We start from the raw sequence: 27,613 nt of genomic DNA on the forward strand, positions 1-27,613 counted from the left end.
ACTCCATAACCGAGAACCCCACATCTTTTCTGATTTACGAGCACAATTGCATAATTCATCCAGATTTGAAATGTTCAGTTGCAAGTTTCAAACTGCTAAAATTTCTTATGCTTCCAAATGACGTGCCCAAAAATTACTACTGAATTGCTTTGCATATGACTGTTTTCAGATGTCCTTGCCCACCAAGGCACTACCAGAAATCATGTTCTCTTGTCCAAACAATCAACCTTCCGTTCACCAAAAAACAGTTAGGATAGTTCAACAAAGAAAGAAAACCTAACCCATTTGTATACTGCATGAAACTATCAGACAGGGCCAAAGGTTGATTAGCAACCCACCTAAAGTACATGGAGGTCCTAAATGTGTGTTGTTATCAGTCATGTACTGGGCCACATGTCCATGTTGTCTCCCTCAAGCAACTAAACAACTACACATGCAAGCAGAGGAACAATGAAGAAAATCTTGTGTTCAAGAAAAGTTTTAAACACAGCACCAATCCACCCATCCTCAACAAGTGAAGCAACATGCTTTTCCAGCCACAGATCATGGCCAACATGGACCACAGTACCACATAGATCTGTGACCAGCGGAACAGAATAAACAGGTAAAATTTAACAGACATCATTGGAAGCATAATGGAGGGACAGCAAAATGGCAAATGCACATCTTTCCAATTACTCCCATCTACCCTGGCAGCAGTGGCCAATGTGACAAATATTGCCTAAACTTCACTGTTTACCATTTCTACCTACATTCCACATTTTCACCTACTACAGTGTATGTTATGTGCAGGTGCCACAGGCTAACCTAGTGAGGAACTTGTAAAGGGGTACTGTGGTTGCATGCAGGTGAAGAGAACCCAAATTTGCAGAACTTTACATATCCTGAAGCTAATGGAACAAAGTGGATACAATTCCCTATCTTACCACCAAGAAGAAACATGAGATTATCTTGACAGATATTGGCATTGTCATCCGATTTCCCAATCTTAGTTAGACCACACTAAAAAAGTCACATCAAGACAAGTGCTGGCCTTCCTTTTTGACAATGGCCGCTCAAAGCATCAGATCCCTAGAGCACACTCACATAAGCAATGACAGCAGCAATGGTCCTTGTCATCCCAGTACCAGACGAAATAATCAAATAAAAAATTGCTCGCATATCAAGCCAGTTCACTAAACAACTCTCAAATCTCCAGGTACCAATGATGCGTGGAACTGTGGAAGACCGAAAACGGCCATGAACCATTGCCATTATTTGTCATGCCTTGTAGTAAGAGACAACTGCTCCACTTAACAATCCAGTCCTCCCTGAGACTTCAGTTAGTGACATACCTAACTAAAAGATGAGCATGTGACCATGTGCTACATAATAACATAAACAAGAACTTGTCATCACGAGCTGGCATATGCATGAACAGAATTATTGCATCTTTTATATTCTATAATTCAACATCGCATCTGCGGTCATCGGATAGTTGTGATAAAGCTAACTGCATTACTGCGTTTAACAATAATAATATGGAGATAATGCCATGGGGATTCAGCGCTCACCTCCGCTGTCACGCTCCGGGCAACTCATCGACCTGCCGACCTTGCCGCCGGCATGGTCTTGTTGGCGGCTATGATTGACCACCTTCGCCGAGCTTAACCTGAACCCCGCCCCGGCCCTGCCGGCCGTCTCAGGCATGGCCTCATCAGGGGGCAGCTCCACGTACTTGGCGGCACCCATCTCCATCTGCGCGATGCGCACGGCGCCGAACAGCCTTTCAGGCAGCTCCTCCTCGGACTGGGACTCGACGAGAAACCCCATGTCGATGGTCACCGACGTGACGGCGCCGAGCGCGAGATGCAGGATGGCGCTGGCGATCGCGGAGCTGCCGATGTCGACGTCGATCTCGAGGTAGTCGTCGCCCTTGTGGTAGCGGCACGTGAGCGCGCGGCCGAGCAGGCAGGCCGCGTAGTTGCCGACGGTGGCGCGGACGAGCCAGGGGCCCTTGACGATGCGGTTGGCGATCTTGAAGCGCGCGTTGCGGTACGCGTCGTCGCCGTGGATGAAGCGGCCCAGCAGCGAGTCCGGCGGGATGGGCGCCTCCGCCGCGAAGTAGAACACGGCGCTGTACGCGTCCGGCCGCCCCGGCACCTGCGGAATCACAAGCACCGGGACGCGTCACCAAACAAAGAAAAATCGAATCTTTTTTTCTTTTCTCCTGCCTCGCTCCTCACGGGCGGGCATCACGCGCCTCCCTGTCCCTGGTGGTAGAATCTAGGTGCGATGCGATGCGATCGGGGTCGGGCGGTGGGGGGAGGGTGCACCCGGAGATTGAGGGCGAGGAGGAAGTGCGCGGTGGGGTCCTTCCTGAGGCGGGCGCGGCGGAAGGCGGCGGCGACATGGTTGTCGTCGCGGGCGAGCACGTGGTCGAGGCGGGCGTGGGAGCGGAGCAGCCAGTCCGCGGCGGACGGCGCCTTGCCGCGCTTCCCGCCGCCGCGCACGCGCAGGTGAAAGAGGTCCCCCGGCGGCGAGGCCCAGCCGTTGGCGCCGCGGGACTTCGCTTTCGGAGGAGCTGCCTACAAAACAGTGGGGGGTGGGATGGCCAAGGTCTTCTGGAAGAAAAAAAATTAATAATAAAATGAAATACTGGCACTGAAAAAAAAATGTCACGCGGTGCCTTTGCTTTTAAGCACATCGACCTTCCTTTAATTTGTTGCCAAGCTCATACGCTGAGCAATGTGACAATCCGACACTTGGTGTGTTCGCTGGTTTGTTTGGGCTGACTTGTGCTGGTTTGTTGTGAGAGAAAAATACTGTTGACTGGTTGAATAAGCCTGGCTAAAACTAACGAGCGGACAAAGTGACTCAACAAGGTTAAAAAAACAAAACATGAATATGTAAAAGATTAAAAAAATTAAAACACCTTAGACCATTTAATGGTATGTTTGGATCTATTAGCACTAAAAATTAGCTAATAGTTACTAATTTTTAACTAGCTAATTTTTAATAGGAGACTGTTTGGATTCACCTGCTAATAGGTGGTTGGATAGTGAGCTGAAGATATATATAAACCATTAGCGTCTCTAAACCTGTTAATGAAACTGATAGTTAACAACCCTTCAACTAATAATTTAGTGCTAAGATCAAACATACCCTAAGTATTTTTAGGAGATGTAATATATAAGAGATCCGATGGAGATGGTTTTAGCCTTTCCCTTTGCCCAAAGGCATCATGCCCATTTGCACCTTGTAAAACATGCACCCTCTTTTGTATTACTAATATATAGAGGCTATTAAAATAAAAAACTAGACATTATATGTCCGCCTTTTGTCCCAGATGAGGTCTCGACATCTTTATCCATACTTCACCACCGGATTTCTCAACATGGCCTTTCTGAATCTCACTCTTTAAATCATTATTTAGATAATCACTTACATAAAAACCGCTTTCTATATATTTTCACTCTTCAACAGTTCTTCTATATTTAATGCGTACTCTAGAGAGTTATTCCCGTCTTCTATTTTTTGGCTAGCGATAAATACGAAATAGAAGATAGCTATATTTGGATAACCATTTAGATAAGCTGTTGGAGGGTAGTTTTTTTTTTACTAAAATCTCTATTCCTAGCAATTAAAAAGGATATAGAGAGTCTTTTGAAGATGCTCTGAAGAAATAAAAATGGATAGGGTCTTAGCTGGTTAGATTTTCTTGTAGACGTAACCTGCTGACTTGGGTTAATTTCTGGACTTAACACGGAGGCTCGTATCTTCTAAATTTACTTCAATAATTTAATTGCACTAATCTTTTAGTGGTAAATGGCATGTTCGTCAATAATTATATATCTATGATGACTTCGTTAGTCTTAAGATTTTTTTGGTTGAGTCTTTCGAAAGCACTCATATACGTAGGGTGTACGTCATTGTGTCCATAGGAGCGAGTGTCAATGTATGATTGTGAGCGGGATGAATATGCATCGTGAGCGTCTGTGTCTATATTGACAGTGGTTTGAAAAAAAAGTTCTAGATGGGATAGAAGATAATATGGATTGATGTCTTGGACATTTTTCCCACCAATTTACGCGAAATAAGAATTGTTTTGGATAAAGATAAATTAAGAATAAAGGTGACATTGAAATAAAGCATTGTTTCCCCCTTTTACTCTATATTATGTTTTCAGATGGTTCTCAACATTACCTTTCTTTAACAGATTTGTTAAACATATATGATGATCTACATCTTGCAAATACATAAGTCACCTAAATTTTGAACCTAGATTTCACAAGAATAATATAGCAAGGAGATTAAAATATGGTAGCTAATGAGCTTGTCCAATATGGTGAACATGTTCAAAAGCACGATAGGACATGGTTGCTGATGTTTCAAGTTGAGCTTTTGGTGCTCCGTGACTGTGACGCTGCATACCCTCCACTGAATGGAATCTCTCTGTTCCTGCCACAGTAAAAACAATTAGATATTAGGGTCGTGGACTAAAGGTTAGGATAGGGACATGCATGGATTATTGGTAACACGTTGGATGGTGTCTAAGTGTCCGCGAATCTGTATATAGACAGATCCACGGGCTAGCCCACTTACATCTCTAATAGTGCCACATGATGTGGTGTGATGGAGCCTAAACAAAATTACAAGAATATCAGAGTGGTCAATCGATAGTCTTTGGAATAAAGGAGAGCAAATATGGAAAATTTTATGCTACTTTTGTATTCATATCCTATATCTGTGTAATATACATATACTTCAATGTACATGGCCCGCAGGGGCTATGCCTCTGCTATATGTTTTTGTCTTGTCTCTGATAGTGAAGTCCTACGTGGCCGGCCTCTTACTGTGTTAGCGGTAGTGAGTAGTGACAGTCCATGACAACAACTCTGCTGGTGTTGAGTTGTCTGAGTTGGTTAGGGTAGCAGCAGAACCAGCACTCATGGTTGGTGTCTCTTGGGCCGCGTTTAGTTGAGGCCGGCCTCTTACTGTAGCGTTTTGTTTTTATTTGGTAATAGTTGTCCAATCGTTAACTAATTAGGCTTAAAACGTTCATCTCGCAAAGTACAACCAAACTGTGCAATTAGTTTTTGATTTCGTCAACATTTAGTACTCCATGCATATACCGCAAGTTTGATGTGACAGGGAATCTTCTTTTTGCATAGTGCCAAAGTTTGGATTTTTGATGAACTAAACATGGCCTTGTTCATTTTAGCTGTCAAAGCCTTTGTTAGGGTGGCAACAAAGTGAGGGACAAATGAGCAACTGTATGTCGCATATGCAACTGGAATGCATAACATTGCACAAAACATCTCCAAACATTTTTTTATCACTGCTGGAACATCTATATTCTGTACTCTGTCAAGAGAAGGGTAATGGTTTTTTTTGGATGTGGGAGATTTTGTTGCGCCGCCATAGAAAGGGGCAATTAAAGTGGAAAATGTCCCATTGAGTGGAGGAAATTGCTATAAGATGTAGCATAAAGAATTGCAACTACGAAGAAGAAGAATTAAAATGCTCTAGCTAGCGGTGTGTTATGATAAACTTTATCGTTCTCCAAAGTATGCAATGCAATGCCCCCAAGATGAATTGTAGCTAGAGCTGGCACTATCGAGAAAACTTAAAAAGAGGGATGGGAAACGAGGAGTGGCTCGTGGAGAAGAGAAATAAGAGGAGTGAGGTCATCGTAGGGAAAAAAAAGCATGGCTTTCCATGAGCGTCTAATAATGGTCTTAAAATTTCAGTGTTTACATAGTCTGTAAGTTTTTTCAGGAGACTATTACTATCGTTTGATTACATTTGTCCGGCTCTAAGCCACTTTTTTTTTACACAATGCTCTGAGTCACAGTCAGTTGATGTGAAGGTGGGCAAGAGTGCAAACTAATCTGATTTTGGATCCGTTTAAGGGTCCGTTCGGTTGCTTAGGATTGGACCCAGCAACAATTTCAGCATGTCAAAATTATACAAATTAGTGAACCATTCTAGGTAAAAATTATTTCAAGGCTTCGTTGGTAAGAAACCGAACAAGCCCCAACGGAGTTCAAATTTGTCTGTATTCTAGAGGCGGCTACGTTGAAGTCGTCTTGTACGGCAGCATGCCACTACCCTGGCCGGCCACCCCATGCCGTGCCGTGCGCCAGGAGTATGGCCTTGTTTAGATCATCTCCGAATTCTAAGTTTTTTCACTCTCTCTTCATCACATTAATTTTTGGACGTATGTATGGAGCATTAAATGTAGGTAAAAAAATAACTAATTATACAGTTTGGTTGTAAATCACGAGACGAATCTTTTAAGTCTAGTTAATCCAGGCCTAGGATGATGACGGGAAGTCAAATACGGGAGTGGTACCCTGCTGCCGCCGCTAACCGCTTTGCCGCGATCACGAGGAAGAAACCACGACACCAGGAGCGGCGTTGTCAACGCGCGAAACAGAAAGAAGAAGAAGAACGAAAACGTGGCACGAAGTCACGAACCGTGCCAAAAACGAAGGAAGGAAACGCGCCGGGCCAAAACGAAACCATTGGCCACGCCGTCCTTGGCACGGATCGGGGCGAGAGCGACCTGCTTGCCGTGCGCTGGCTGTTCTGTTCCTGTCGCCGGTGGGCGGGCGGCCGCACGGAATCCATCGGTGCGTGTGCGGGTGCACCAAGACACGCGGTGTGCGGACGCGCAGTGCGCGCTGCGCGAGCGCGGCCGCCGTGCGTGGGTGTCCCCATGTCCCGGACGGCGCTGGCTGTCATGTCGGCGGTGGCGGCCGTACCGCACGGCATCCATCGCCCATCGGTGCGGGTGTGTACAAGCGCAAGCGCACCAAGACACGCGGTGCAGACGTGCAGTGCGCGCGCGGCCGCCGCGCTCACGTCACGATCACGACTCACGAGTGGGGAGAGGGTGGAGGCGTGGAGCGTCCTCGCCGATCGAACGCCGAGGCGGGAGAGTAGGGTAGGGGAGCAGCGCGGGCGGCACGTGGGGTGTGATGCGACGAGCCAGCGCCACCGACAAGATTTGGATTCAGATCCCCCGAGCCGATCGATTCTCGCCGTATCTATCCGCCGCCCGCCATACTCCAAACGGCCCCGCCCCCACCTAACAAGCGGTGCCGCTCGAATGGATCGCAAGCTAGCAGAGCAGAGCATTCACGCCGGTTATCAGCGTCGGCACCGGCACCGGCCGGCGTACACGTACTGCACTGCACGCACGCAAGGCACGCCGGCGGGAGCATGCATGGGCTCATCGCTCGCCTCATCCGGCCGGCGGCGTCTCGCCTGCCACCTGCCATCAAATATATATACGTACTCCATGAAGAACGATGCCTGTGCTCGCTAGTCTCTCGGAAACAGCGCACCAGCATGTGCGCAGGCGCTTAAAAATAATCTCGGAGGCGCCCAACACAGTTGTTCGATTCTGATACTCTCATAGTCTCGTCTCACCTGAATACCAGATGGACGCCAGTACTGCACGATCAGCAGCAACTTTCCAGTCGATGCGCAAGAGCAGCGTTCGCCACTCCGGCTCCTGGCATCTCTTCACTTGTTTATTCCCTGCAGTACGGTACGTATCGGCAGCGCATCATTGGCACCGCATGTCCAGCTGACACCACAAATAATTCACGGCAAAAGTTTGAGAGAACAATACCCTGACCGGCTGACCGCTCGAAATGCCTGGCCAGCTGCACTGCATGCTACCCCATCTGGAAAATGGCTGTCAGCTAGTACAATCCGACGAGCAAGCATAATACGATGTGGATTATTGGTGATAACCTAGTTGCCACATGCAATGCGGCTCCGAACCGGCTGAGTCCACAAGCTCGCCGGCGGGACGGACAGCGCACAACCAGCAGAGATCACAAATTTCAAAAGGCCTCGGCGAGGCGACGAGAGCGAGGGAGAGAGATCCTGGCATGCATCGGAATGCTACAGCAGCCCAGCATCTAGTGGTTATGGTTGTGGTTCCCCTGCCGCTGACGACCCCGTTGAATTCATTCGCTGACTGACACTGACTGATGCATGGGTTCGTCTCATCAGGATTGAGGCCGGCCAATTATTATTGGCAGCAGCAGCAGACGGCAGGGCAGGGCCAAGTGGAGAACAGTGCCGCACAATCACCGGGCTGTTCCTGCTCGTCCAGCATCTAGGCTGAAGTTCTGAACGAGCACAAGTGGTTGGGAAAACGGTGAATGGAAAGTAATCTACCGTGCTACCGGCCGGCCTCCCTGCACGATTCTCGCTGCTCGCCTCATCATCTGGACTGGACACTGGACACTACCACTCTCACCGTCCTAAGAAGGATATACAACTCTATGTATGCTGTTAATTATTAATTTGTTCATGTTTAATCGATACTTATAAAAAAAGAATATCAAACACTTATGGCTTCAATATTTGGTAGGTGATGAACTTAATGATACTTACGTAGCATCATAAACATTTGTGATTTTGTATAGTTATTTGAGCATCATAAACATTTTGTATAGTTATTTAAGCATCATAAAATTTAAAATATTTGACTTTTCAGAAAGTAAGAGTTATATTCCTTATGTGACGGAGGGAGTATATGTTTGCAAGCAAAGCGTGTTGCTCGGAAGAAAAAAAGGCCAAGTTATCGAGGAGTGCGAGATAAACCAGGATGATGCGTGGTGCCGTGGTGCCAGACTAGGAGTGAAGGGATGTGCAATTGTTACGAGTGTCTGGCAAGTGAAGCTCAAGTTCTAAGCGTAAGGCACGAGTAGTTGAGTACTGATGCTAACAAATACTGGCAGTTTTGGTTGTACTTGTACGTCACCCGAGCATTTTTTTTCTTTCAAGAAAAAAACGGAATTTCTAAATATCGTAAAGATGCTCTTTCAGACAGTAAATAAAAGGGATCCATCTTGCAGTTACATATAGAGAAGAAGCCCAGTCCCAAGCCCAACAAGGGACTAATAAGTGACAAACTCCAACAGTATGTATACAAAAAGGCCCGTTTACCTAACTGGTCCTCTAGATGCAGAAATGCCTAATTTCCGGCCCAATGCAGCCCATCAGTCCATATTGCTATATTCCAGCAGTTTGCAGGCCATGTTTACATTCCAGCAGTTTGCCGGCAGATTAGCAGCAACTAATTTCCACATGACCAGAGCTCTATCCTGAGCCTATATTCACACAAACAAGTACTCTGACCCCTTTCCGAATAGCAAGAAATGCACGAAACCGACCAAGTCAGATCAGATCACATCACATCAGGCAAAGTGCAGCACTGCAGCTGTACTTGAAAAGCCTCTGTCCCTCGCATCCGTGCATGGATCCACTCAGGTCCAGGTAGCTGACCAACTGGCCACATCCCAGCCTCTCAGCAAGTCAGCAAGTCAGGAGTCTGTCAATGGAGATGGTCGCCATTTTCCTTCGCCAACCCCAAGTGTTAGGAGCGACGGAGTGTACATTGCTCTGCTGAAGACCTCTGCCACATCCTCACAGGCAGCTGATCTGATGGCACGTAGTAGCACTTCCCATGCAAAGCAAAGCTGCTCCCAGCTCCCCCCTGTGTTCTTCCGACAGGTGAACGGTTGCTAGCCCTGTCCACAGGATTTCAAAGAAGGCCGCACTAGTGGTTGGGAAGACGGTGTGGTGTGGACGGCGGTGCTGTGCATGCTGTGGCGTGGTTTGCAGGAGTCAGAGAAAAGGACGCGTGCGGATCATGCGTGCGGGCATCCAGTTCCGCATTTACGAACCAGTCGTACATTGCTGAAAACCTGGAACCCGTTCGGCTGGGTGAATGTTGGCTGAAACTTGCTGAAAAACACGGTTCTGGCTGAATTATTGGGAGAGAAAACACTGTTCCGGCCGAAAAAACAAACCGAATATGGAATAAGCGGAACGGAGTCTGCAGTTTTTTTTTCTCGCCCGGCATGGTTTGCTTTGCTTCGTCGTCGATCTTCCGTTCTCCGTATGTCCAGCTCCAGTGCGTGCAGTGTGATTAGTGTGCGAAGAACGAGCTGCAGCTCTGGAGGCAGGCAGGCACTGGTATGGGCAATGAAGGGCGTTGCTGTGTTCCTTTCTGTCAAGCCATACCGCCAGTACCAGCGAAGTACTAGACGTATCCCATTATGCTTTGTGCCTCGTGCTGCTAATGCACTACAGCGATACACGACCTTCCATTCCAATATTCCATCCGCCTGATCGTCGTAGCCTCTCTCTTTTATGTCTGCTGCCCATGCGTACTGCATTGCTCTGCGTACTGCAATGCTGAAATCAAAGAGCAGTTTTCGGTCTCCTTTGGAACAAAGGAAGACGAGATTTTTTTTTTGACGGGAAACAGGAGGGGCGCGCCCCTACTGAAATTTATTAGCAAAAAAAAAAAAAAAAAAAAAAACAAGACAGGAGTTCACAACAAGGGAACAGTACAAAGCAGAAAGTATGAGAGAGAGAGGGGGGTAGTTCAAGATACAAAGAAGGAAAAGAAAAAGATGAGCATAACTAAGAAGATTAAATAGGGTTGTTTAACCATAGATTCATGCTTGGGAAGTAGCTCCTTTTTGCACGTTGCAGAAGCATTGCAAATTCTAACTTGAAAGCTCTTGACGCCTCCTGGAGAGAAGGAGGCTTATTGTTGAAGATAAGGCCGTTCCTCATTTGCCAAATTGTCCAGCTCATTATGATGATGACCTCCATGTAAAAGGGAACCTGTAGCTGCCTTCTGAAGCTATCAAAACATTGTAGTAAATCATCTTGATGATTGACATGGATACCAATTTGATTCCAGCATGCCTCTGCGAAAGGGCAGCCTATAAGAAGGTGAAACAGAGATTCTTCTATCATGTTGTTGCAAAGGATACAGTTGTAGTCTTGAAGTTCCATGTTCTTTCTCCTCAGTAGCTCCCTGGTGCTTAGACGATCTTTTAGAATTAGCTAGGCAAAGACTTTGTGCTTGTTTTGACAAGAACATTTCCAAATCCATTTGAAGCTTGGATGTATTGATCTGTGACCTTTTAGATGTTTATAGGCTCTGGCAACTGTGAATCTCCTTAAATTCCAAATGCAAGTCCAGTAATCATTATTCTCATTTACTTATAAGGCATTTATATCTTGCTGAAGTTGCCCCAGTTGACTGAAAGCTTGCTGAGATAGTGGCAGGTTGAAAATATCTAGAATATTATTTAAAATTTTCGCTTCAGCCAGGATTGTAGTATCAGACTTGGTATAAGAGTGAAGCTCTGGATATGATATTGATGGCACTTTTCCACTCCATAGGTCTAACCATAAGTAACAGGTTTTTGCATTGTTGATGTTTACCATTGCCATACCTTTAAATTTGTCTAAAAGCTTTAGGATGTCCCTCCACCAAAATGACCCTTTATTAGTCCGCAGTGTCAAACTACCAGATTCATAATAGCTTTCCCAGATGAGGGCAACCCATGGGATGTCTTCTCTGTTAAAAAAATTGATCAGGTGCTTCAGTAGCAGTGCTTCATTCTATGTTTGGAGGTCAATAACTCCCAAACCTCCTTCATCTTTTGATTTACAAACATCAACCCAAGCAGCTTTAGGCCTTTGCTTTGTATTTATGTCAGCTCCTCTCCAGAGGCAAATTTTCCTGTATTTATCAATCTGTGCTATTACTATTTTGTGAACTGTAAAGGTGCTCATGCAGAAAGTGGGGAAGGCAGAAAACATTGAGTTGGTCAATTGCAGTCTGCCAGCCCGGTTTAGAAATGTTGAGGTTGCAGCTAGTCTCCTTTCACACCTGCTTACCAATGGGGAGAAATCGATGATTCTTGGCTTTGTTAAGCCCAGAGATAAACCTAAGTAAGTGAAGGGCAGTGACCCTTTTTCACAGTTGAAGGTTCTTGCTAGCCTTTGCTCATGGAGATTGATTGGAACCATGACTGGTTTGCTATAGTTAACCTTTAGGCCTGTTGATTCACTGAAAGAATGAAGGAGAGCCTTTAGAGTCATCAATTGTCTACTGCATGCTTCCATGATTATGAGGGTGTCATCAGCATATTGGACTATTGGAAAGTCATTTGTGCATCTGATTGGTAAAGGCAGCTTTAATAAGTTCATATCCTTGGCCTTATTTAGTAGTGTTTGTAATAGATCTGCCACCAGCATAAAAAGGAGTGGTGACAGTGGGTCACCCTGTCTGACCCCCCCCCCCCCCCCCCCTTCTACAGTGGAGGACCTTTCCAGGTTTTCCATTTAGTAATACAGAAGAAGTCCCAGTGTCTAGAATTTGCTTGATCCATCTGTTCCATTTGTCCTCAAAACCTTTTGCCTTTAAAACTTGAAGGATGGCCTCATGTTCTACCTTATCAAAAGCTTTTTCAAAATCAAGCTTTAGGATGATTAGCTACTTTTTTTATTTGTGGCAAAGATGTAGATACTCCAATGCCCATGCTAGACAATCTTGTATGGTTCTGGTTTTAATAAAACCATATTGATTCTTATGAATGATTTTCTTGATTAATTTATGTAATCTGTTTGCTAGCACCTTGGTTATGAGCTTGAAAGATGTGTTGAGTAAAGAGATTTGCCTGTAGTCTGAAGCTGTAGTTGGACCCTCCTTTGGAATGAGAGCTATGTGTGAAGTGTTTATACTTCTCAAACCGATTTCCTCATCATATAGAGCTTCAAATAGCTTGTAATACTTTGGAGCTATGAAAGGTCAACATCCCTTAAGGAATATATTATTAAAGCCATCTGGACCAGGGGATTTATTGTTGGGAAGTTGTGGCAGAACCGCCCGAAATAACACGTTTTCGAAGGCGCTCGTCTTCCACTAGACACTAAGCACTTCGAAAGTGAGCTACATCATACAGTTCCATCGAGCACACCCCAAGGGAGAACTCGAAACAATCCACGTTTTACATCCAGAATCCAATAATGAATATGAGCTTACAATACTTAGTCAATTTCATACAACAAGAGTTCTTGAAAATTATTTATTATAATACCAGAGTTCAGAGTGTGATAATTAAACAGCGGAATGAAAATAATCATCTAGCGAAAACGATACAAAGATCTGTTTGTACCCACTAGAAGAATCCTTCACACAAGACATACTTCTCAAGCTGCACCTGCATCAGGGGTAAAATAAACCATAAGTACACAATGTACTCGCAAGACTTACCCGACTAGTGGCAATAGTTTTCCGACTCCAAGGAGTATGATAGGCAATATGGGTTTGTTGTTTTCTTTTTGTTTGCGAAAAGCATTACTAATAGTTCATCTTTACAGTCAAATTTTATTAGCAGTCATGAACCATTCTAGGTAAGCACTTGCTCTACTTTCAAGCAAGGGTTGAGCCATAAGAACCATTTTATCATCTTTCATCTTTCAGTTCTTACTACGGTGCAAGAGCATAGTCAAGTCGTACCGTCTCACAAAAACGGTGATTCACAAACTAATGTATCCCAGCTGGGTACCCTGAAACACACGCCATGTTTGTACCCCAGGCACAAATAAGACCAACCCATTCCACACCTGTCACGGGGTCCAGGTCCCCGTCCAAACTTGGATTCCAAGCCCCCACACTTGAGACTCGGTCTCAGTATGGTGTTCAGACCTCCACCTTTCCCTGCCTCCAATCAGTCGGTCCGAAAAGAGCCAGAACCCATGACAAGAGCGTAACGAGCCTTCCCGCTCCCATAAGCAAGTATGTGCTCAGAATAATAAGTCTGTGACCTGACTACCATCCACAGCAACGGACGGTCCTTAATCGACACGAACAGGAAAAACAGTGTAACCAAGCTAAGCCCCGTTGGTCATGGGACACAACATGTTACACCCACCAATACCTATACCATATCCCTGCCCAGTCTCCATTTTTTGTTTCACCATTTTATCATGAGATTAATTATAATAATCACCTACTATGAGTAACGACAGGTTACTCACGCTACCGAAAACCTAAGCATAGCAGCTACTCGAACATGTACTAGTAAGACTCTTAGGATAGATATATTTATGCATGTGGTTTTCATAAAATTCCTACAACGTAAATGCACATCATATATATATATATATTCAGTGATTATAAAAAATAAGGGTTATGCTCCGAGGCTTGCCTTGGGCAGGCGCGGTGTCAGCTGAGTCAGTAAGTGACGGCTCCGGGACCTCCTCCTGCATGATAATCTCCTTCTCGTACTCCTCGACGATCTCTTCGAACTCGTGATCGCCGGTGGTCATGATCTCCGCCAACTCGTTCTCTACATGCATACGATGATAATGCAACACTTAGCATTTAAGCAATAGCAACTCCTAAACTAAGAATACGCACACTAAGCTACTAAGCTTGCTCTAATGACTAAGGTACTAAGCTAACTATCATCTTTACTAAGAAAAGTGTTGGGTTCAACTAACAAACACCTAGCTTACAAATGAAGAATATATCTTTATTTCTACTAATGATTTAATGTATATTTGAAACAAAGAGCATTTAACTATCCTAATGCTTAGTCTATTTTAAAGCTAAAAAAATTCAGTGAGCACATAATAATACAATGAAGCTACTATAAAAATTTCAGGACTAAAGCTATCACTAATTTACCACAAAACTTTTCTACAATATTTAACCTAATAATATTGAGCACTCTCAAATGATTTAATAGCTCCTGGTGTCAACATATATATATAAACTAAATACACTAACAGATAGAGCACAATTTTAAAAACCTAACAAAATTTATTTCATAATTTTTGGACACCGACATAATTTTATATGATTTACCAAAGATTAGCTCAAAAAATTAAATTAGAAAACTATTTCTAATTCCTTATGAAAAAGAAAAATAAATTCTTCCGCGTTGCCCACACGCGTGGCCCACGTGACACAGTGCGCGAGCGCGTAACGGCCCACAGTGCGGCCCACGCGAGGACGGCCTGCAGCGCGAGACGGCCCGCGACGGGGAATCTCGCGCACGCTGGCGATTTTGCAAAATAGACCTCGCACTTCTCTCGAATTACAACTAAGTCCTAACGCTATTTCCCCCTCTCTCAAACATTCTCACTTAACCCCCTGGCTTTCCTGAAATTCCCCCGCGCGCACCCCCGGCAACTCAGTGCACGGCGGCACGACGAGTGGCGGCACTGGGGCCTACGCCGGCCACCTGGGACCTATGCGGGCCCACCTAACGAGCCAATCACCATTTATAACCCGAGCGACTACGCTAAGCGGCGGTGCAGATTGACACGACTGGCTGGGGAAGGCTGCAGCGGCGCGCGGCCATCCACGACGGTGGCGTCACTGTTTCGATGGATTGGGCTAGCTGTAGGCCTAATTGGTTAGCGCGTGAGCATCAAGAGGCTACCCTGGACCAGGCCGAGGTGATAGTTGGGGTGGAGAATGACTGAGGAGGGCTGGCCACGTGCAGCCGAGCCGTGCGACAGCGCACCGCGGCGGCACGGTCGCGTCAGCAACGACGAGGATGCAGTAGCGGTTCCGCTGATGTGCGCAAGGTGGAGAGGCAGGCGAGGCGAAGCTGGTGGTACAAGTGAATTGGCTCGGGAGGGACGATAGGAGGGCTACCCACATCCACGGCCGGACGCGGCCTTATCGGCACGGCGACGGGAGAAACTCCAAAATTGGAGCTTGGCCTTGCATAGTTCAAGACTAGGTAGGGTCGAGCAGCGGGAGGACATGATGGTGAAGCCGTGGATGCACTGAATTGAATGGAGGTGATCGTTCGCAGGGTAATTTGATGGCGCGGCTCGTCGACGGCAGCAGAGGGGGAAAGAGAGAAACGGGGCGCGGCAGGTGGGCTCGGCTCGTCCTCGCCTTGGCGGGATGCGGTCGGTGTGATCGTGGAGGCCCACGCGCAGGCACTAGTGGACAAGTGTGTGTGTTTGTGACCAGCGTGGCCCACGCATCGTAGTGCCATTAACGACAAGGAGACGACGAGCCCGACCACGTGCGCGTGGCAGAGGTGGCATCGCACTGGGTCGGCAGCGGTGCAGAGATGTAGAGTGAGGCACGGATATGACGGCGAGGCGACGACACCGGCAGCAGTTGCGGCATGGCACGGGGTGGTAGTGCGGCAGCGCGGCGGGGCCGGCGGCAGCACTGCTCGGCTGCACAAGCAAAAGCAGCGTCTCCGCGCGCTAGGAGCCAGTGGCGGCCAGGCCACAGCCAGGCCAGAGCAGCCATGGCCGGCCACGCGCGGCAGCGCGCGTGCACGCAGGACAGCCAGCATGGCGACGCCGAACGCCCGAGCGTTGTGACCGCGCCCACGTGGCCAACCAACCCGAAACCGTGTCGTGCACGACTTTTAAAGCGCCTATAAAAACTAAACAGTTGCTTCAGGAACCAAACCATCTTCACCATACTCAAGATGGTATATGAGACTACCAAATCGAGCTATAACACTATATCACTCATTAACCCAATCTCTCAAAATAATTTGCTAAACATAGCAATATCTAGCTGTTGAGAAACTTGGAAATTTTTTTAAGTTTTGAGCTGAACTTGATTTCAATTTGCAATTGCTAGGCTAGTAGAAATATTAGCTAGTAATATCATTTTTCGACAGCAAGTATTTTACTGTCATCTACAAAGTCTGTACTTTAAATTTTATTTAAGTATCACACACATGTTCTATAGTATTTTTGTTTAGTAAAAATTAGTTTTCAATCCTACTTGATATACATGAGCTAATCATTATACTTAAATTCCCATCTAGGACCTCCATTGCTCCAGAGGTGGAAGAAGACTTTGTAAAGGGAAGAAGTAAAGCAACTGAGTTTGAAGACATGGAAACCAACCTGCTTGTTGGTCACATAAAAACGGAAAACGCGATCTGCGAGCTGAACCACATCAAAGTCTACCGCAGAGCCACCGATGGTGGCTTGAAGGATCAAACTCACAGAAAATGGGCAAAGACGAAACCTACAACGACCAAAAGAAGCAACCAAAAAGAAAGGAGAAACCGAAAGACCAAAACGCTGCCTGATCACCGACTGAACACCCAGACCTGGGCGGAAACTTAGGCCAGGGAGCTCCATGGAGAAGAGGAGAAGGCTTACAGATGATCAGTAGAGATTCCAATCAAGAGTTTGCCCACATCATCATAGCAAAGAAGGAGCACATCGCAACTTCTGCCCCATGGAAGAGCAAGCTTGCCACAGCGCTCTGATGACGAGCACCTAGCGAGCGTGACGAAGAGAAATCCACCAAAGAAAGTGGCACTCTATCAAGATGCCAGTAGGGCGCGCGGCGGATGTCGGTGAAGATCACCGGAGACCTGGAGGCTAGCCGGCGGAAGTTGTGGTGGACGCCGGGGCCGGTGTGGCCACCGGCAGTTCGCGGAGTCGCGCTCATCCGCTAGGCAGTGCTCCCAGAGCCGTGGATAGTTGTCGTTCAGGAAGACGAGAATTTTGAAGGGATTAGCTCGTTTTAATTAACAGAAAAAAAAAACATGCGAAGCAGGAAAAAAATAATCTCCGCTTGAATTCAGAGCTTTCCGCGAGCCCTTTTTCGCCTGGACATATTGCTGTCAAGGAAGGGAACGTCTGGTGTGTCGCTGCGATCGCTGAGAAGTGAGAACTGAGGGGGTGATGTGGTCATGTGAGGCTGCTGTTCACCGATGTCCCTGTCTCGAACTTGAAGGGGTTTTTGTCACGACTCCAGAATCCAGAGCGGTGGTTTGGATGGCAAAACTCAGGACGTCCAAATCGCGGCGGCTGATGCGACACGTTCCCGTTCCTAGTAGTTTGCTCTCTGCTGGTGCACGTACACATCAACCGACACGTCCGCTGTTGGCATCCGCATGAGCATGGCCTTGACGGCTTGAATCTACTCAAAGATTTTACTCAATTGAAACTGAGTGTGTGTTTAGTTCCCAAAAAGTTTCCTAAAAAGTGTTACAGTAGTCATCCCATCAAATCTTGCGATACGTGCATGGAGCATTAAATGTAGACGAAAAAAAAACTAATTGCACAGTTTGGTTGGAAATCGCGAGACGAACGTTTTGAGCCTAATTAGTCCATGATGAAATACTAATTGTCAAATAAAAACGAAAGTGTTACGGTAGCCAAATTCCTAAATTTCGCGAACTAAACATAGCCTGAGATAAATGTCCACAGATTTTCCTCAATTGAAACTGAGATAAATGTCCCTGACAGATCCCAGTGTTTAGAAAGTAACCTTTCACCATCAACAGACTATTCACTTCACTGTTACTGCATCTAGGAAATGAATCCATCCATGTGGTTGTGGACTGGACTCAACGGCGGCAGGCAACGGTGGTGCCGTACGTTAGCACCTGTGTCACTCCGTGGGCCCGAGGCCCATGCATTGTCTACTACTATGCCATGAAAAGACAGAAAACACTGGGACCCACCTGGTGGCACAGTGTGCAATCAGGATATTTTTTTATTTTTTTTAAAAGAGCGACAATACTCACCTGTCTGTCAGCTCAGGGTCAGTTTGGTTGCCGAAAAATTTGGCAAAACGACACTGTAGTGTTTTTGTTGTTATTTTATAATTAGTGTTCAATCATAGTCTAATTAGGCTTAAAAGATTCGTCTCGTGGATTTCGTCTAAACTGTGTAATTAGTTTTATTTTTTATTTATATTTAATGCTTCATGCATGCGTCCAAAGATTCGACGTGACGGAGAATCTTGAAAAAATTGACGTTTTAGGAGGGAACTAAATAGGGCCTCACTTGGATTTCCTTCCTTGTTCTACTTACCAACCTTCCAACATTTCTAATGTTTTTCCCATGATGAGGAATATATAAAACCCCAACGCCCATATCTCTAGCAGGTGTGGTGAGGAATGGCTTTTTTTATTGTGTGTATTTCCTCGTTCTAAAATAATTGTACATATTGAAGTCAAACTTTTTAAGCTGAATAAATAGTATGCTGTGCAATAAACATTATTAGATTAACTGTATAAATATATTTTTATAATAAACGTATTAAGAGATACAAATGCTGATAATGTTTTATATAATCGGTCCTCAAAATACTCTCTGTGTAATTATTTTTGGCCAAGTGAGGAACACTTGTGCTTAGTGATGAGTAAGAACAGTCATCAGTATGGCATTAGTTTTGCAACGTGTCCCCCACCGAATTGTTTTTGGCCTGTGCTGTGCAGGTGACAGGGCATGTGGATGGGTCATCGAATCTTTTGACTCCCATATTGAGGTAGCCCATGTGTGGGCCGCGAGCTCAATCATACACCCCTGCTTTCTTTCTTGTCTCTTGCTTTCTTCCCTTTATTTTTTTTTAATTTGCTCCATCATTAAGAAACAACTAACTGTGTGTAGTCAACTGAAGTGGCAGCATGCACTAAAATACTATATGCAAGGCAAAGACAAAAAGAGACAACGTTTGTTTAGGTGTGGATGGAATTGAAGCTCAATTTTGCAACTTTGAATTTGTGATGCAGAAACAATGGCAATATATACTTGCGTGTTTCTTTTTTTATAAGTCTTTTTTTTTAGAAAATAGAATTTCCCTTCTGATGGCATGATTTGACTACACAAACTGAAAAAGGTTAAAAACGACAGCTCTTTTTCTCTAGAGGATGCTACTACTCCATATAAGCTACTCTGTTACGATGCGTACCACCGTGTATCGGCGTACTATGCATTTTGTTCTTGTCTGCTCAGCGAACCTCAGCAACCTCTGCTTCTTTGCCTCGGAGCAAGACTAATAATACAGCTAACTACTAGCTGTAAAAGTTCTTTATAGTTTTTTCTCAGCCTACTCATATAGTAGTTACTCCCTTCGTTAAAAAAAAACACAATTCTAGCTCTGAATCTGGACACATGTCGTGTCCAGGTTCAAAATTATAATTGCGTTTTTTTTTTACGGAGAGAGTAGCTTTTAACTATTAATACATGACACATTTGTCTCTCTGATAAAGTTTCTCGGTTTTTGTGTCCAAATCAGCTATAAGTTTATAGTACGCTTCTCATCTCTCTCCTCTCTCCTCTCTCCCCTCGACTTTAGCATTTAGCTAGGTTACAACCTCCTATTATACTTGCTCTTACGGCATGATCCGAACACCTATGATGAACGAACTTTTAGGGATGATGATTCACTTCTCTCCTTTTCGTCGTTTCACCTTTTAGGTCATACTACCCTGGCATTTCTTCTTCTTCTTCATTATCTTGTAATTGAACTATTGAAGAATTCAAAGAAGCTGTTCCATCACAATTACTTGGAGAGCCCTCCATCTGTTCTAAGAACAATATCTCAAAATAACCGCATATCTGTTTTTTTTCCTAAGAATCATTTTTTAATTTAAGTACATCCATAACAAAAAGGTAGTAGTATTTGTGATGCATAATAAATAGTATTAGATCAATCGTGAGTCGTGACATATATTTTCATAATATTTTTTAAATGCAAATATTGATACTATTTTTATTATAAAGATAACCAGTTTTCTTTAAAAAATGGCTGCTCGAGAAGTGATGTGTGCAACTATTTTAGAACTGAGTACATATCAAGAAAGATATGGGAACTTAGCGGAATATATCTAGTAGTATAAGATATACCAACACTAGGCTTATATTTTGTTATTAGATATGTATTTAGATGGATATATTTCTAGTCAATCTAATTCGGCAATAATCATGATCGGACTGAATAAACCATTATCTGAAAAGTTTTGTTCCCTAGGAGTATTTTGGTGGATTCACTGAATATTGTGAAATGGGCAGAATTATTTCTTAGTACTGAGAATCTTATTATTCTAACAATTGTCAGCCTGTTCGGTTGGCTGATTTGTGAAGAAGTACTGTTGGCTGGTTTGTATGAGAGAAAAATACTGTTCCGGCTAAAAATTTATAATCATTTACGATAAGCCACAGTCAAACGAACATGCTGTGTAGCAGCACTAGGGCCAGATACTGCTCACAAGTGTACTAGCACTAGGGTCAGCCTATTCGGTGGAACAAACGTGGCTGGGGCACGCACAATTCATGCCCACCGGATGCCAAGTACAGGCCGGGCCCACAGCAACTAGGCCGTGCCAATTCTGATGGAGGCCTCCTTCGTGAAGGACGACGAAGACAAGACAGCAGCAGATACGCTGATTTGCTGATTTGGAGGGTATTTGGTTCTTTAGTCGCTCCTAAAATTTATGTCACATCAAATATTTAGAGGCTAATAAGGAGTATTAAATATAAATTAATTACAAAATCAATTACATAGATGGAGGCTAATTTTCGAGACGAATTTTTTAAGCCTAATTAATCTATCATTAGCACATGTTTACTGTAGCACCACGTTGTCAAATCATGGACTAATTAGGCTTAAAAGATTCGTCTCGCAAATTAGTCGCAAGTTATGCAATTAGTTTCGTAATTAGTCTATATTTAATACTCCATGCATGTGTCAAACATTCGATGTGACAGGAATTTTAGGAGAAGAGGGAGGAACCAAACAGGCCCAGGGAGAAAAATAACGTACCATATCTTATAAGTTGATTTATAATAGTAGCCGAATACTCTCACTAGGCGCCTATATAGATCACGGACACGGCACGGCCAAGCAAATAAAAAAGGCAAAAAGATTTACCACACGTTCGCTTATGTTGAAATTTGCTTATGCTGATGCTGGTACTGATTTATTATGAGAAAAAATACTGTCCATTTAGTGAAAAATAGTTCAAGCGGTGTTACTCGTGCGGTAAACTGAGGATGAACTGTACAGTGGAGATAAGGTGTCATTGGTTTACCTTGCGTGCCAACCGAGCTCCGTGTCACGTTTGTGTTCTGGTCTTGCAAGTAACCACCTACTCAATTTGTTTAGCCAACAACCAGCAGTATTCGGAATGTACTGTACAGTGGAGTACTTCGAAAGCGGTGTGCAACCTACGGCCAAAACGTAGCTGATCTGTACTGTAGGTAAAAAGCGTTGCATGCAAGGAATCGTTCCCATTGATGACTTCGTAGAGGACCTCATCATTTCCTTGCAAATACGGTAGCCTTTCCGTTTTGGAAAAAAAAAAGCAATGCCCACAAAAGGGATCTGGCTTGGGCCCTGTTTAGTTCTACCAAATTCCCAACTTTGACACTATAAAAAAGAAAATTCTCCGTCATATCAAATTTGCGGTACATGCATGAAGTACTAAATATTGACGAAATCAAAAACTAATTGTACAGTTTGGTTGTACTTTGCGAGACGAACGTTTTGAGCCTAATTAATCAACGATTGGACAATTATTACCAAATAAAAACAAAACGGCACTGTAGCGTGACCTTGGTCAAAAACTGCCCCGTACTAAATCCTTCACAGGAACTGCTGGCACGGGGGGGGGGGGGGGGGGGGGGACCAGTGACCCAGTCCCCCATTGCTGCTTGACCACGCACGCCAGCATGACAACCACAGCAGCCCTTGAATGCCAGTGCATTCATGAGCGAGGGGGGCAGTACTACTAGTGGTTGTACCGGTACGTTACGTACAGTACTTGGGTTTGCTTGCACGCCATTCCCTGCCGCCGGCGGCCGGCCCAGTTCACCTTTTTTTTCCCCCTCGGTTGCCCGTTGCACGCCGCTGCTGCCGTCTTGCACTGCAGACAGCACGGAATACGAGTACTACTAGTGCATTCCAACTGGCAGGCCGCAGAGCAGACACGGGTACCCGCGACAGATGTCATCAGGCCAGGACTGCTGGCAGGGCATGCACCAGGAGTACTCGAACGGACGACCTCGGATCCCCTGACGACACGGCGCGCCAGGCTGGGAATCAATCGTTGAACAGTACTCGTACTAGTAGTACTATTCTTCACTGAGAACAAGAACGGGGGCACAGCTTTCGCCGCCGGCCGGCCGGGTGCAGTCGTGCATTCCCCACAGATCCGCAGCCAAGCGGCCAGACGCCAGCAGATCCACTGCCCGCCTCACGGAATGATCCACCCCCAACGCAGAACGCACCGCGCCCCGTCCAACCCGGCAACCCCTGACAAGGCCAAGGCCAAGGCCACAACCCAACCCGGCCCCGCACGCAGCCACACCCACCCGACCACGAAATCACACCGTTTCCGCCCCAAAATCACCACCGCGACACGCTGACCGCAGCCAGCCAGCCACGCCCGCGGCCGCGTCTCAGGATCTGCCTGCCTGCCTGGCCGCCGCCGCCGCCTGCCTCCGTCGCGTCGCGCGGCCCTGCTCTGCCGTGCCGAGCCCCACGTCCACCTGCGCCCGCGGCCCAACAGCAACAAAAGAAGGAAACGGGCGCACGCGGACGGCGCCCCCGCCCCCGCCCTCCCCTCTCCCTCTCCTCGGCCGCGCGCCCGGGGCGAGCCGCGCCGCGTCCGCGTCCGCGTCCGACGTCCGAGCCTTCCTTTCCTTCCTCCCCATCGAGCCAAAAGACTCCCGTCTCTTTCCCCTCCTTTCTCGCCTCCTCTCCTCCACGCCGGCCGGCATGGCCTCCTGTTCCCAGCGCCAGTCACCTACCGTGCCGCCCGTCTCCATCCCACGCCTCGCCCCCTCGGATAACTACTAGCTGCCGTACCGTGGGAGCGCCGCCTCTCCAGTCTCCAGTCGCACCAACACCTGCCGCTGCGGCTCTCTCCGGTTGATTCCTTCCTGCGCGGGATTGGCGTCTTCCCGCTCGCCGCCGCGTCCGTTCCGCATTGCGAGGGCGCGCGTGCGCCGACCGGGTGCACTGCCCCGGATGGGGGCGTCCCACGACGCCGAGGGGGACCAGGAGGCGCGGGGCATGGCGAGCCTCCTGGCGGCGCGCCGCGCGCTGCGTGCCGGCCTGGAGAAGTCGCGCGCGCTGAGCCACGCGCTGGCTCCCAGGCTGGAGGCCATCCAGGCGCGTCTCGCCGCCATGGAGGCGTCGGTGCGGCCGATCCGCGCGCCGCGGGAGGCGCTGGCGACGGCGGGGCCCAACATCGACCGCGCCGTGGGCCCCGCCGCCGCCGTGCTCAAGGTGTTCGACGCCGTGCACGGCCTCGAGCCGCCGCTCCTCGACCGCGCCGCCGTCGCCGCCGACCTCCCGGGGTACCTCACCGTGCTCGCGCAGCTCGAGGCCGCGCTCCGCCTGCTCGCCGACAACTGCGGCCTCGCCACGCAGTGGCTGTCGGACATCGTCGCCTACCTCGGGGAGCGCAGGCTCGCCGACGCATGCTTCGTGGCGGGACTCGCCGCCGCGCTCGACCGTCTCAGGGACGATGCCGCCTCCGCCGACCTCGACGCCGGGCTGCTCGCCGCCGCGCTCGACTTGCTCGAGGCCGAGTTCAGGCGGCTGCTCAAGGACCACTCCGCGCCGCTTGCGATGAAGGACCCCGCCGCCGGCGGCTCCGACCCGCCGGCCGTTGTGCCTTCTCGGATCCCTCCCTCTGTCGTGTACAAGCTCAGCCTCATCCTTGACCGCCTCGCTGCCAACGGCCGGCTTGACCACTGCTCGTCGGCGTATGCGGACGCGCGAGGGGATACCGTGAGCGCCAGCCTCCGCGCGCTTGGACTTGATTACCTGAAGGAGACATCGGGGGACGCGCAGGCGCTCAGCCCGAGCGTCGAGCGCTGGGGGCGGCATCTGGAGTTTGCGGTGCACCACCTCCTTGAAGCTGAGAGAAAGCTCTGCGTCGCGGTGTTTGAACGGCGTCCTGAGGCCGCGCCCTTGTGCTTTGCTGAGATTGCAGCTCGTGCTGGCATTCTTGATTTCCTGAATTTCGGCCGTGCCCTGGCTGGTGTCAAAAAGGACCCCATCAAGCTATTGCGGCTGCTTGATGTGTTTGATTGTTTGAACAAGCTGAGGCTGGACTTCAACCGATTGTTCGGTGGAAAGGCTTGTGTAGAGATCCAAAGCAGGACTAGGGAGCTTGTCAAGACGGTCGTGGATGGTGCTGTTGAGATCTTTGAGGAATTGCTTGTTCAGGTGGAGCTGCAGCGCAATTTGCCGCCGCCAGTTGATGGTGGAGTGCCACGCATAGTGAGCTTTGTCGCCAAGTACTGCAATCAGCTTCTTGATCAGCCGTATCGATCTGTGCTGACACAGGTGATCACCATCCACCGCAGCTGGCGCAAAGAAGTGTTCAATGACAAGATGCTGGTTGAAGCAGTGCTTAGTATCGTTAAGACACTAGAGATAAACTTTGATACATGGTCAAAGGCTTATGGAGATTCGACACAGTCATCTCTCCTCATGATGAACATACACTGGCACTTCTTCAAACACCTGAAGGGTACAAAGCTGGGTGAGCTGTTAGGCGATCCATGGCTCCGGGAGCATGAACAGTACAAGGATTACTACTCAGCAATGTTTCTGAGGGAGAGCTGGGGAACACTTGCACCCCTGTTGAGCAGGGAGGGCCTGATCATGTTCTCCAAGGGCCGGGCTACTGCAAGAGATTTAGTGAAACAGAGGCTCAAATCATTCAATGCTAGCTTCGATGAGATGTTTCAAAAGCAGTCTAAATGGGTGATATCGGATAGGGATTTGCAGCAGAAGACATGCCACCTCGTGGTGCAGGCTATAGTGCCTGTTTACAGGAGCTTCATGCAGAACTATGGGCCGCTTGTTGAGCAGGACGTTAGTGCGAGCAGGTATGTGAAGTACAGCGCCGATGATTTGGATAAGAAGCTCAACACACTCTTCCTGGCCAAGCCAGGCAGGCCAATGAGAGCTGGAAGTTTCCAGATCAAGAATTCGGATGACAAGATTACTAGTGCAATGACCGGATTGTATCGGAGTGCTTCTACTCTGAAGTAGCTTCAGTGGGAGTTTGGAAAGACTAAACTCACAGTTTGTGCAATAAGCCAATAACTTGGTAGGCAAGGATGATTCGGGCCAGTAAGTGAAGATCCCCACTTATGTGGGGGATGCAATAATGGTCCCATGATTAGAACAGCTGGAGCATAAGAAGAACATAAGACTCTTCCAGAACTGACATTGTGGGGGAGAAGATGACAGGAGTGTTTCCTCAGAGGGTCTCCTTCCTGTCGATCATCTTTTCACCGTCTATTGCATTCTTATCTGTAGCAAGTATACTCAATTCATTTTAGGAACTTGTGTGGGAGCAGAGGATGTGTAATCAGTTATCTGGTACATGTTAGTAGATTGGTTGTATTATAGGAGGTGTGTTTCATATGGTTATGGTATACTATGTTTTAGATCTTATGAACATGCAGTGAATTATATGGTATAACTGGTGGCAAATGGAAATTACAGCAGTTAATTATATGGGACAGAATACTGTTTTTTCCCTTTCCAAATTTCTATTGCCACACTGTTACATTTTCCTTCCTCTTTTATGGAATGGTTTACTTTTTGATCTGTTGTTTGACCTTTGATGTTGTGATGTACAGAAGCATGCAGTTGTATAGGAGTATAAGCTTACTACCTTTTATGCTTGCAAATGTAGTTCTGTTTGATATGCAATATGTGCCTACTTGGTTAGTATGTTCAGTTGTAATCAGATTAGAGGCTAAATAGAGAGAAAAAGGAACTTTAAACTTGACTACTTACATAGAACAAATATCACCATACCTGAGTATTAAATGATTTTCCCTCTCCGATTGTTAGCATCTCAGATCAGATTATTTGGAATTCTTGTTTTCTTGGACAAGCAGTAGGTTGCAGGTCTGAATGCATTGCTTGATTCTGTATACCCTGATCCTAGAAATGCTGCCACAGATGCTTTACCTGCACCAGTTTCTGTAGCCAATTTGCACCTTGTAAAAACGAAATTGTGTGCACTTCGCAGGGCTGCATCAAAATCAAGCAGGCGTGGCGCATGCCGCCATGTGACTGATAAGGAAACTGCCTGGACCCTGACAGGGCTTCAGGTTCCAGAAGATGTGAAAGATGATAGAAAGTTAAACACTGATATGCACATTTTGACTATCTATTTAGCGAGGGGGTTGCGAAATTTCAGTTTCCTTTTCATCCTATAGATAGAACTGGATAGGATTGCATGTTTAAGCAGTGCAATGTATTGCATTTCTTACATGAGGCAATTGTACTGCAGTAGTAGTAGTATAGTATAGTCTATAATCATCATTCCATCATTATCAGCCATGCACCCAACCACCCCCCGCGCCGTCACGGATGGGGAGGTGCAGGCGCGGCGCTTCATCATAAACAGAAGATGGCAACGGGCATAAACCCACCGAGGCCTTGTTTGACTGCACATAAATCCACGTGGCCACCTTAATTCCTCTCAAGACAGGGGTGAATTTATGTGTAGCCAAACAAGCCCTGAGCTATGTGCCCTTGAAATTTGGACGGCAACCATCCCTCCTATTTTATAGTATACCTAGCCACGAGTGCTCTGCTCTACTAGCGAGGTGGAACAAATTTGATTCCTTGAGATTAAAAAAAAAATTGATTCCATGCGTCGCAGAGTGTCAAAGCAGCAGGATGCAACAGCGCCGGCTTGCTCCTAGCTTTCTTCGTGTGGGCCAATAGCGCTTGTTTGGCCCAATAGCGTAGGTCTGTGAGCTCTCACGTTGAGTAGCCAAACTAGTTTTCATTTCTTTCATGTTTCATGTTTTTAAAAAATTTGTTTTCAAAAGTAAATAATGGAAATTAAATTAATATTCCGTAGCACTATGTCATGTAGATACGCTTCTGCGATGGATCGGGTTTAAAAATTCATGGGTTTGCGGGTTTTGGTGCTATACTCCCAGACCAGGTCTACAAATTCGCTGGACTTTTTGCCCATTAACAAACCCATGGATAGAGAAA

The 27,613-nt window shown here is 46.8% G+C and overlaps 2 protein-coding genes and 1 long non-coding RNA gene across 3 annotated transcripts; 1 reads left to right on the top strand and 2 right to left on the bottom strand.

Annotated features, from left to right (window-relative positions):
• Window positions 1-1,542: 1,542 nt before the first annotated feature.
• Window positions 1,543-4,932, bottom strand: LOC136524588 (protein ENHANCED DISEASE RESISTANCE 2-like). Its single transcript, XM_066517899.1, has 3 exons — window positions 4,861-4,932; window positions 2,316-2,567; window positions 1,543-2,142 (listed from the first exon to the last, which is right to left on the bottom strand). Exons 1-3 carry the CDS (start codon window positions 4,930-4,932, stop codon window positions 1,543-1,545), a joined length of 924 nt encoding a protein of 307 aa, XP_066373996.1.
• Window positions 4,933-12,914: 7,982 nt separating this feature from the next.
• LOC136519962 (uncharacterized) lies at window positions 12,915-17,322 on the bottom strand. The gene is made up of 3 exons (XR_010775086.1): window positions 16,984-17,322; window positions 14,031-14,171; window positions 12,915-13,040 (listed from the first exon to the last, which is right to left on the bottom strand). It is a non-coding gene; the product is annotated as an uncharacterized lncRNA (long non-coding RNA).
• Window positions 17,323-22,862: 5,540 nt separating this feature from the next.
• LOC136520273 (exocyst complex component EXO70A1-like) lies at window positions 22,863-26,072 on the top strand. The gene has a single exon (XM_066513727.1). It carries the CDS (start codon window positions 23,594-23,596, stop codon window positions 25,634-25,636), a length of 2,043 nt encoding a protein of 680 aa, XP_066369824.1. The 5' UTR covers window positions 22,863-23,593; the 3' UTR covers window positions 25,637-26,072.
• Window positions 26,073-27,613: the final 1,541 nt, after the last annotated feature.

The sequence above is a fragment of the Miscanthus floridulus genome, chromosome 18 (genome assembly GCF_019320115.1).
Source record: "Miscanthus floridulus cultivar M001 chromosome 18, ASM1932011v1, whole genome shotgun sequence".
NCBI lineage: Eukaryota > Viridiplantae > Streptophyta > Magnoliopsida > Poales > Poaceae > Miscanthus > Miscanthus floridulus.

What these genes read in the sequence shown, in the direction of transcription:
- LOC136524588 (XM_066517899.1), bottom strand. Translation starts at nt 4,932, where the DNA reads ATGAGTGCTGGTTCTGCTGCTACCCTAACCAACTCAGACAACTCAACA. An exon ending in CAGAGTTGTTGTCATGGACT is followed by an intron (nt 2,568 to 4,860) that starts GTCACTACTCAC and finishes ACTGTTTTGTAG; the next exon opens with GCAGCTCCTCCGAAAGCGAA. An exon ending in TCCTCGCCCTCAATCTCCGG is followed by an intron (nt 2,143 to 2,315) that starts GTGCACCCTCCC and finishes GTGATTCCGCAG; the next exon opens with GTGCCGGGGCGGCCGGACGC.
- LOC136520273 (XM_066513727.1), top strand. Translation starts at nt 23,594, where the DNA reads ATGGGGGCGTCCCACGACGCCGAGGGGGACCAGGAGGCGCGGGGCATG.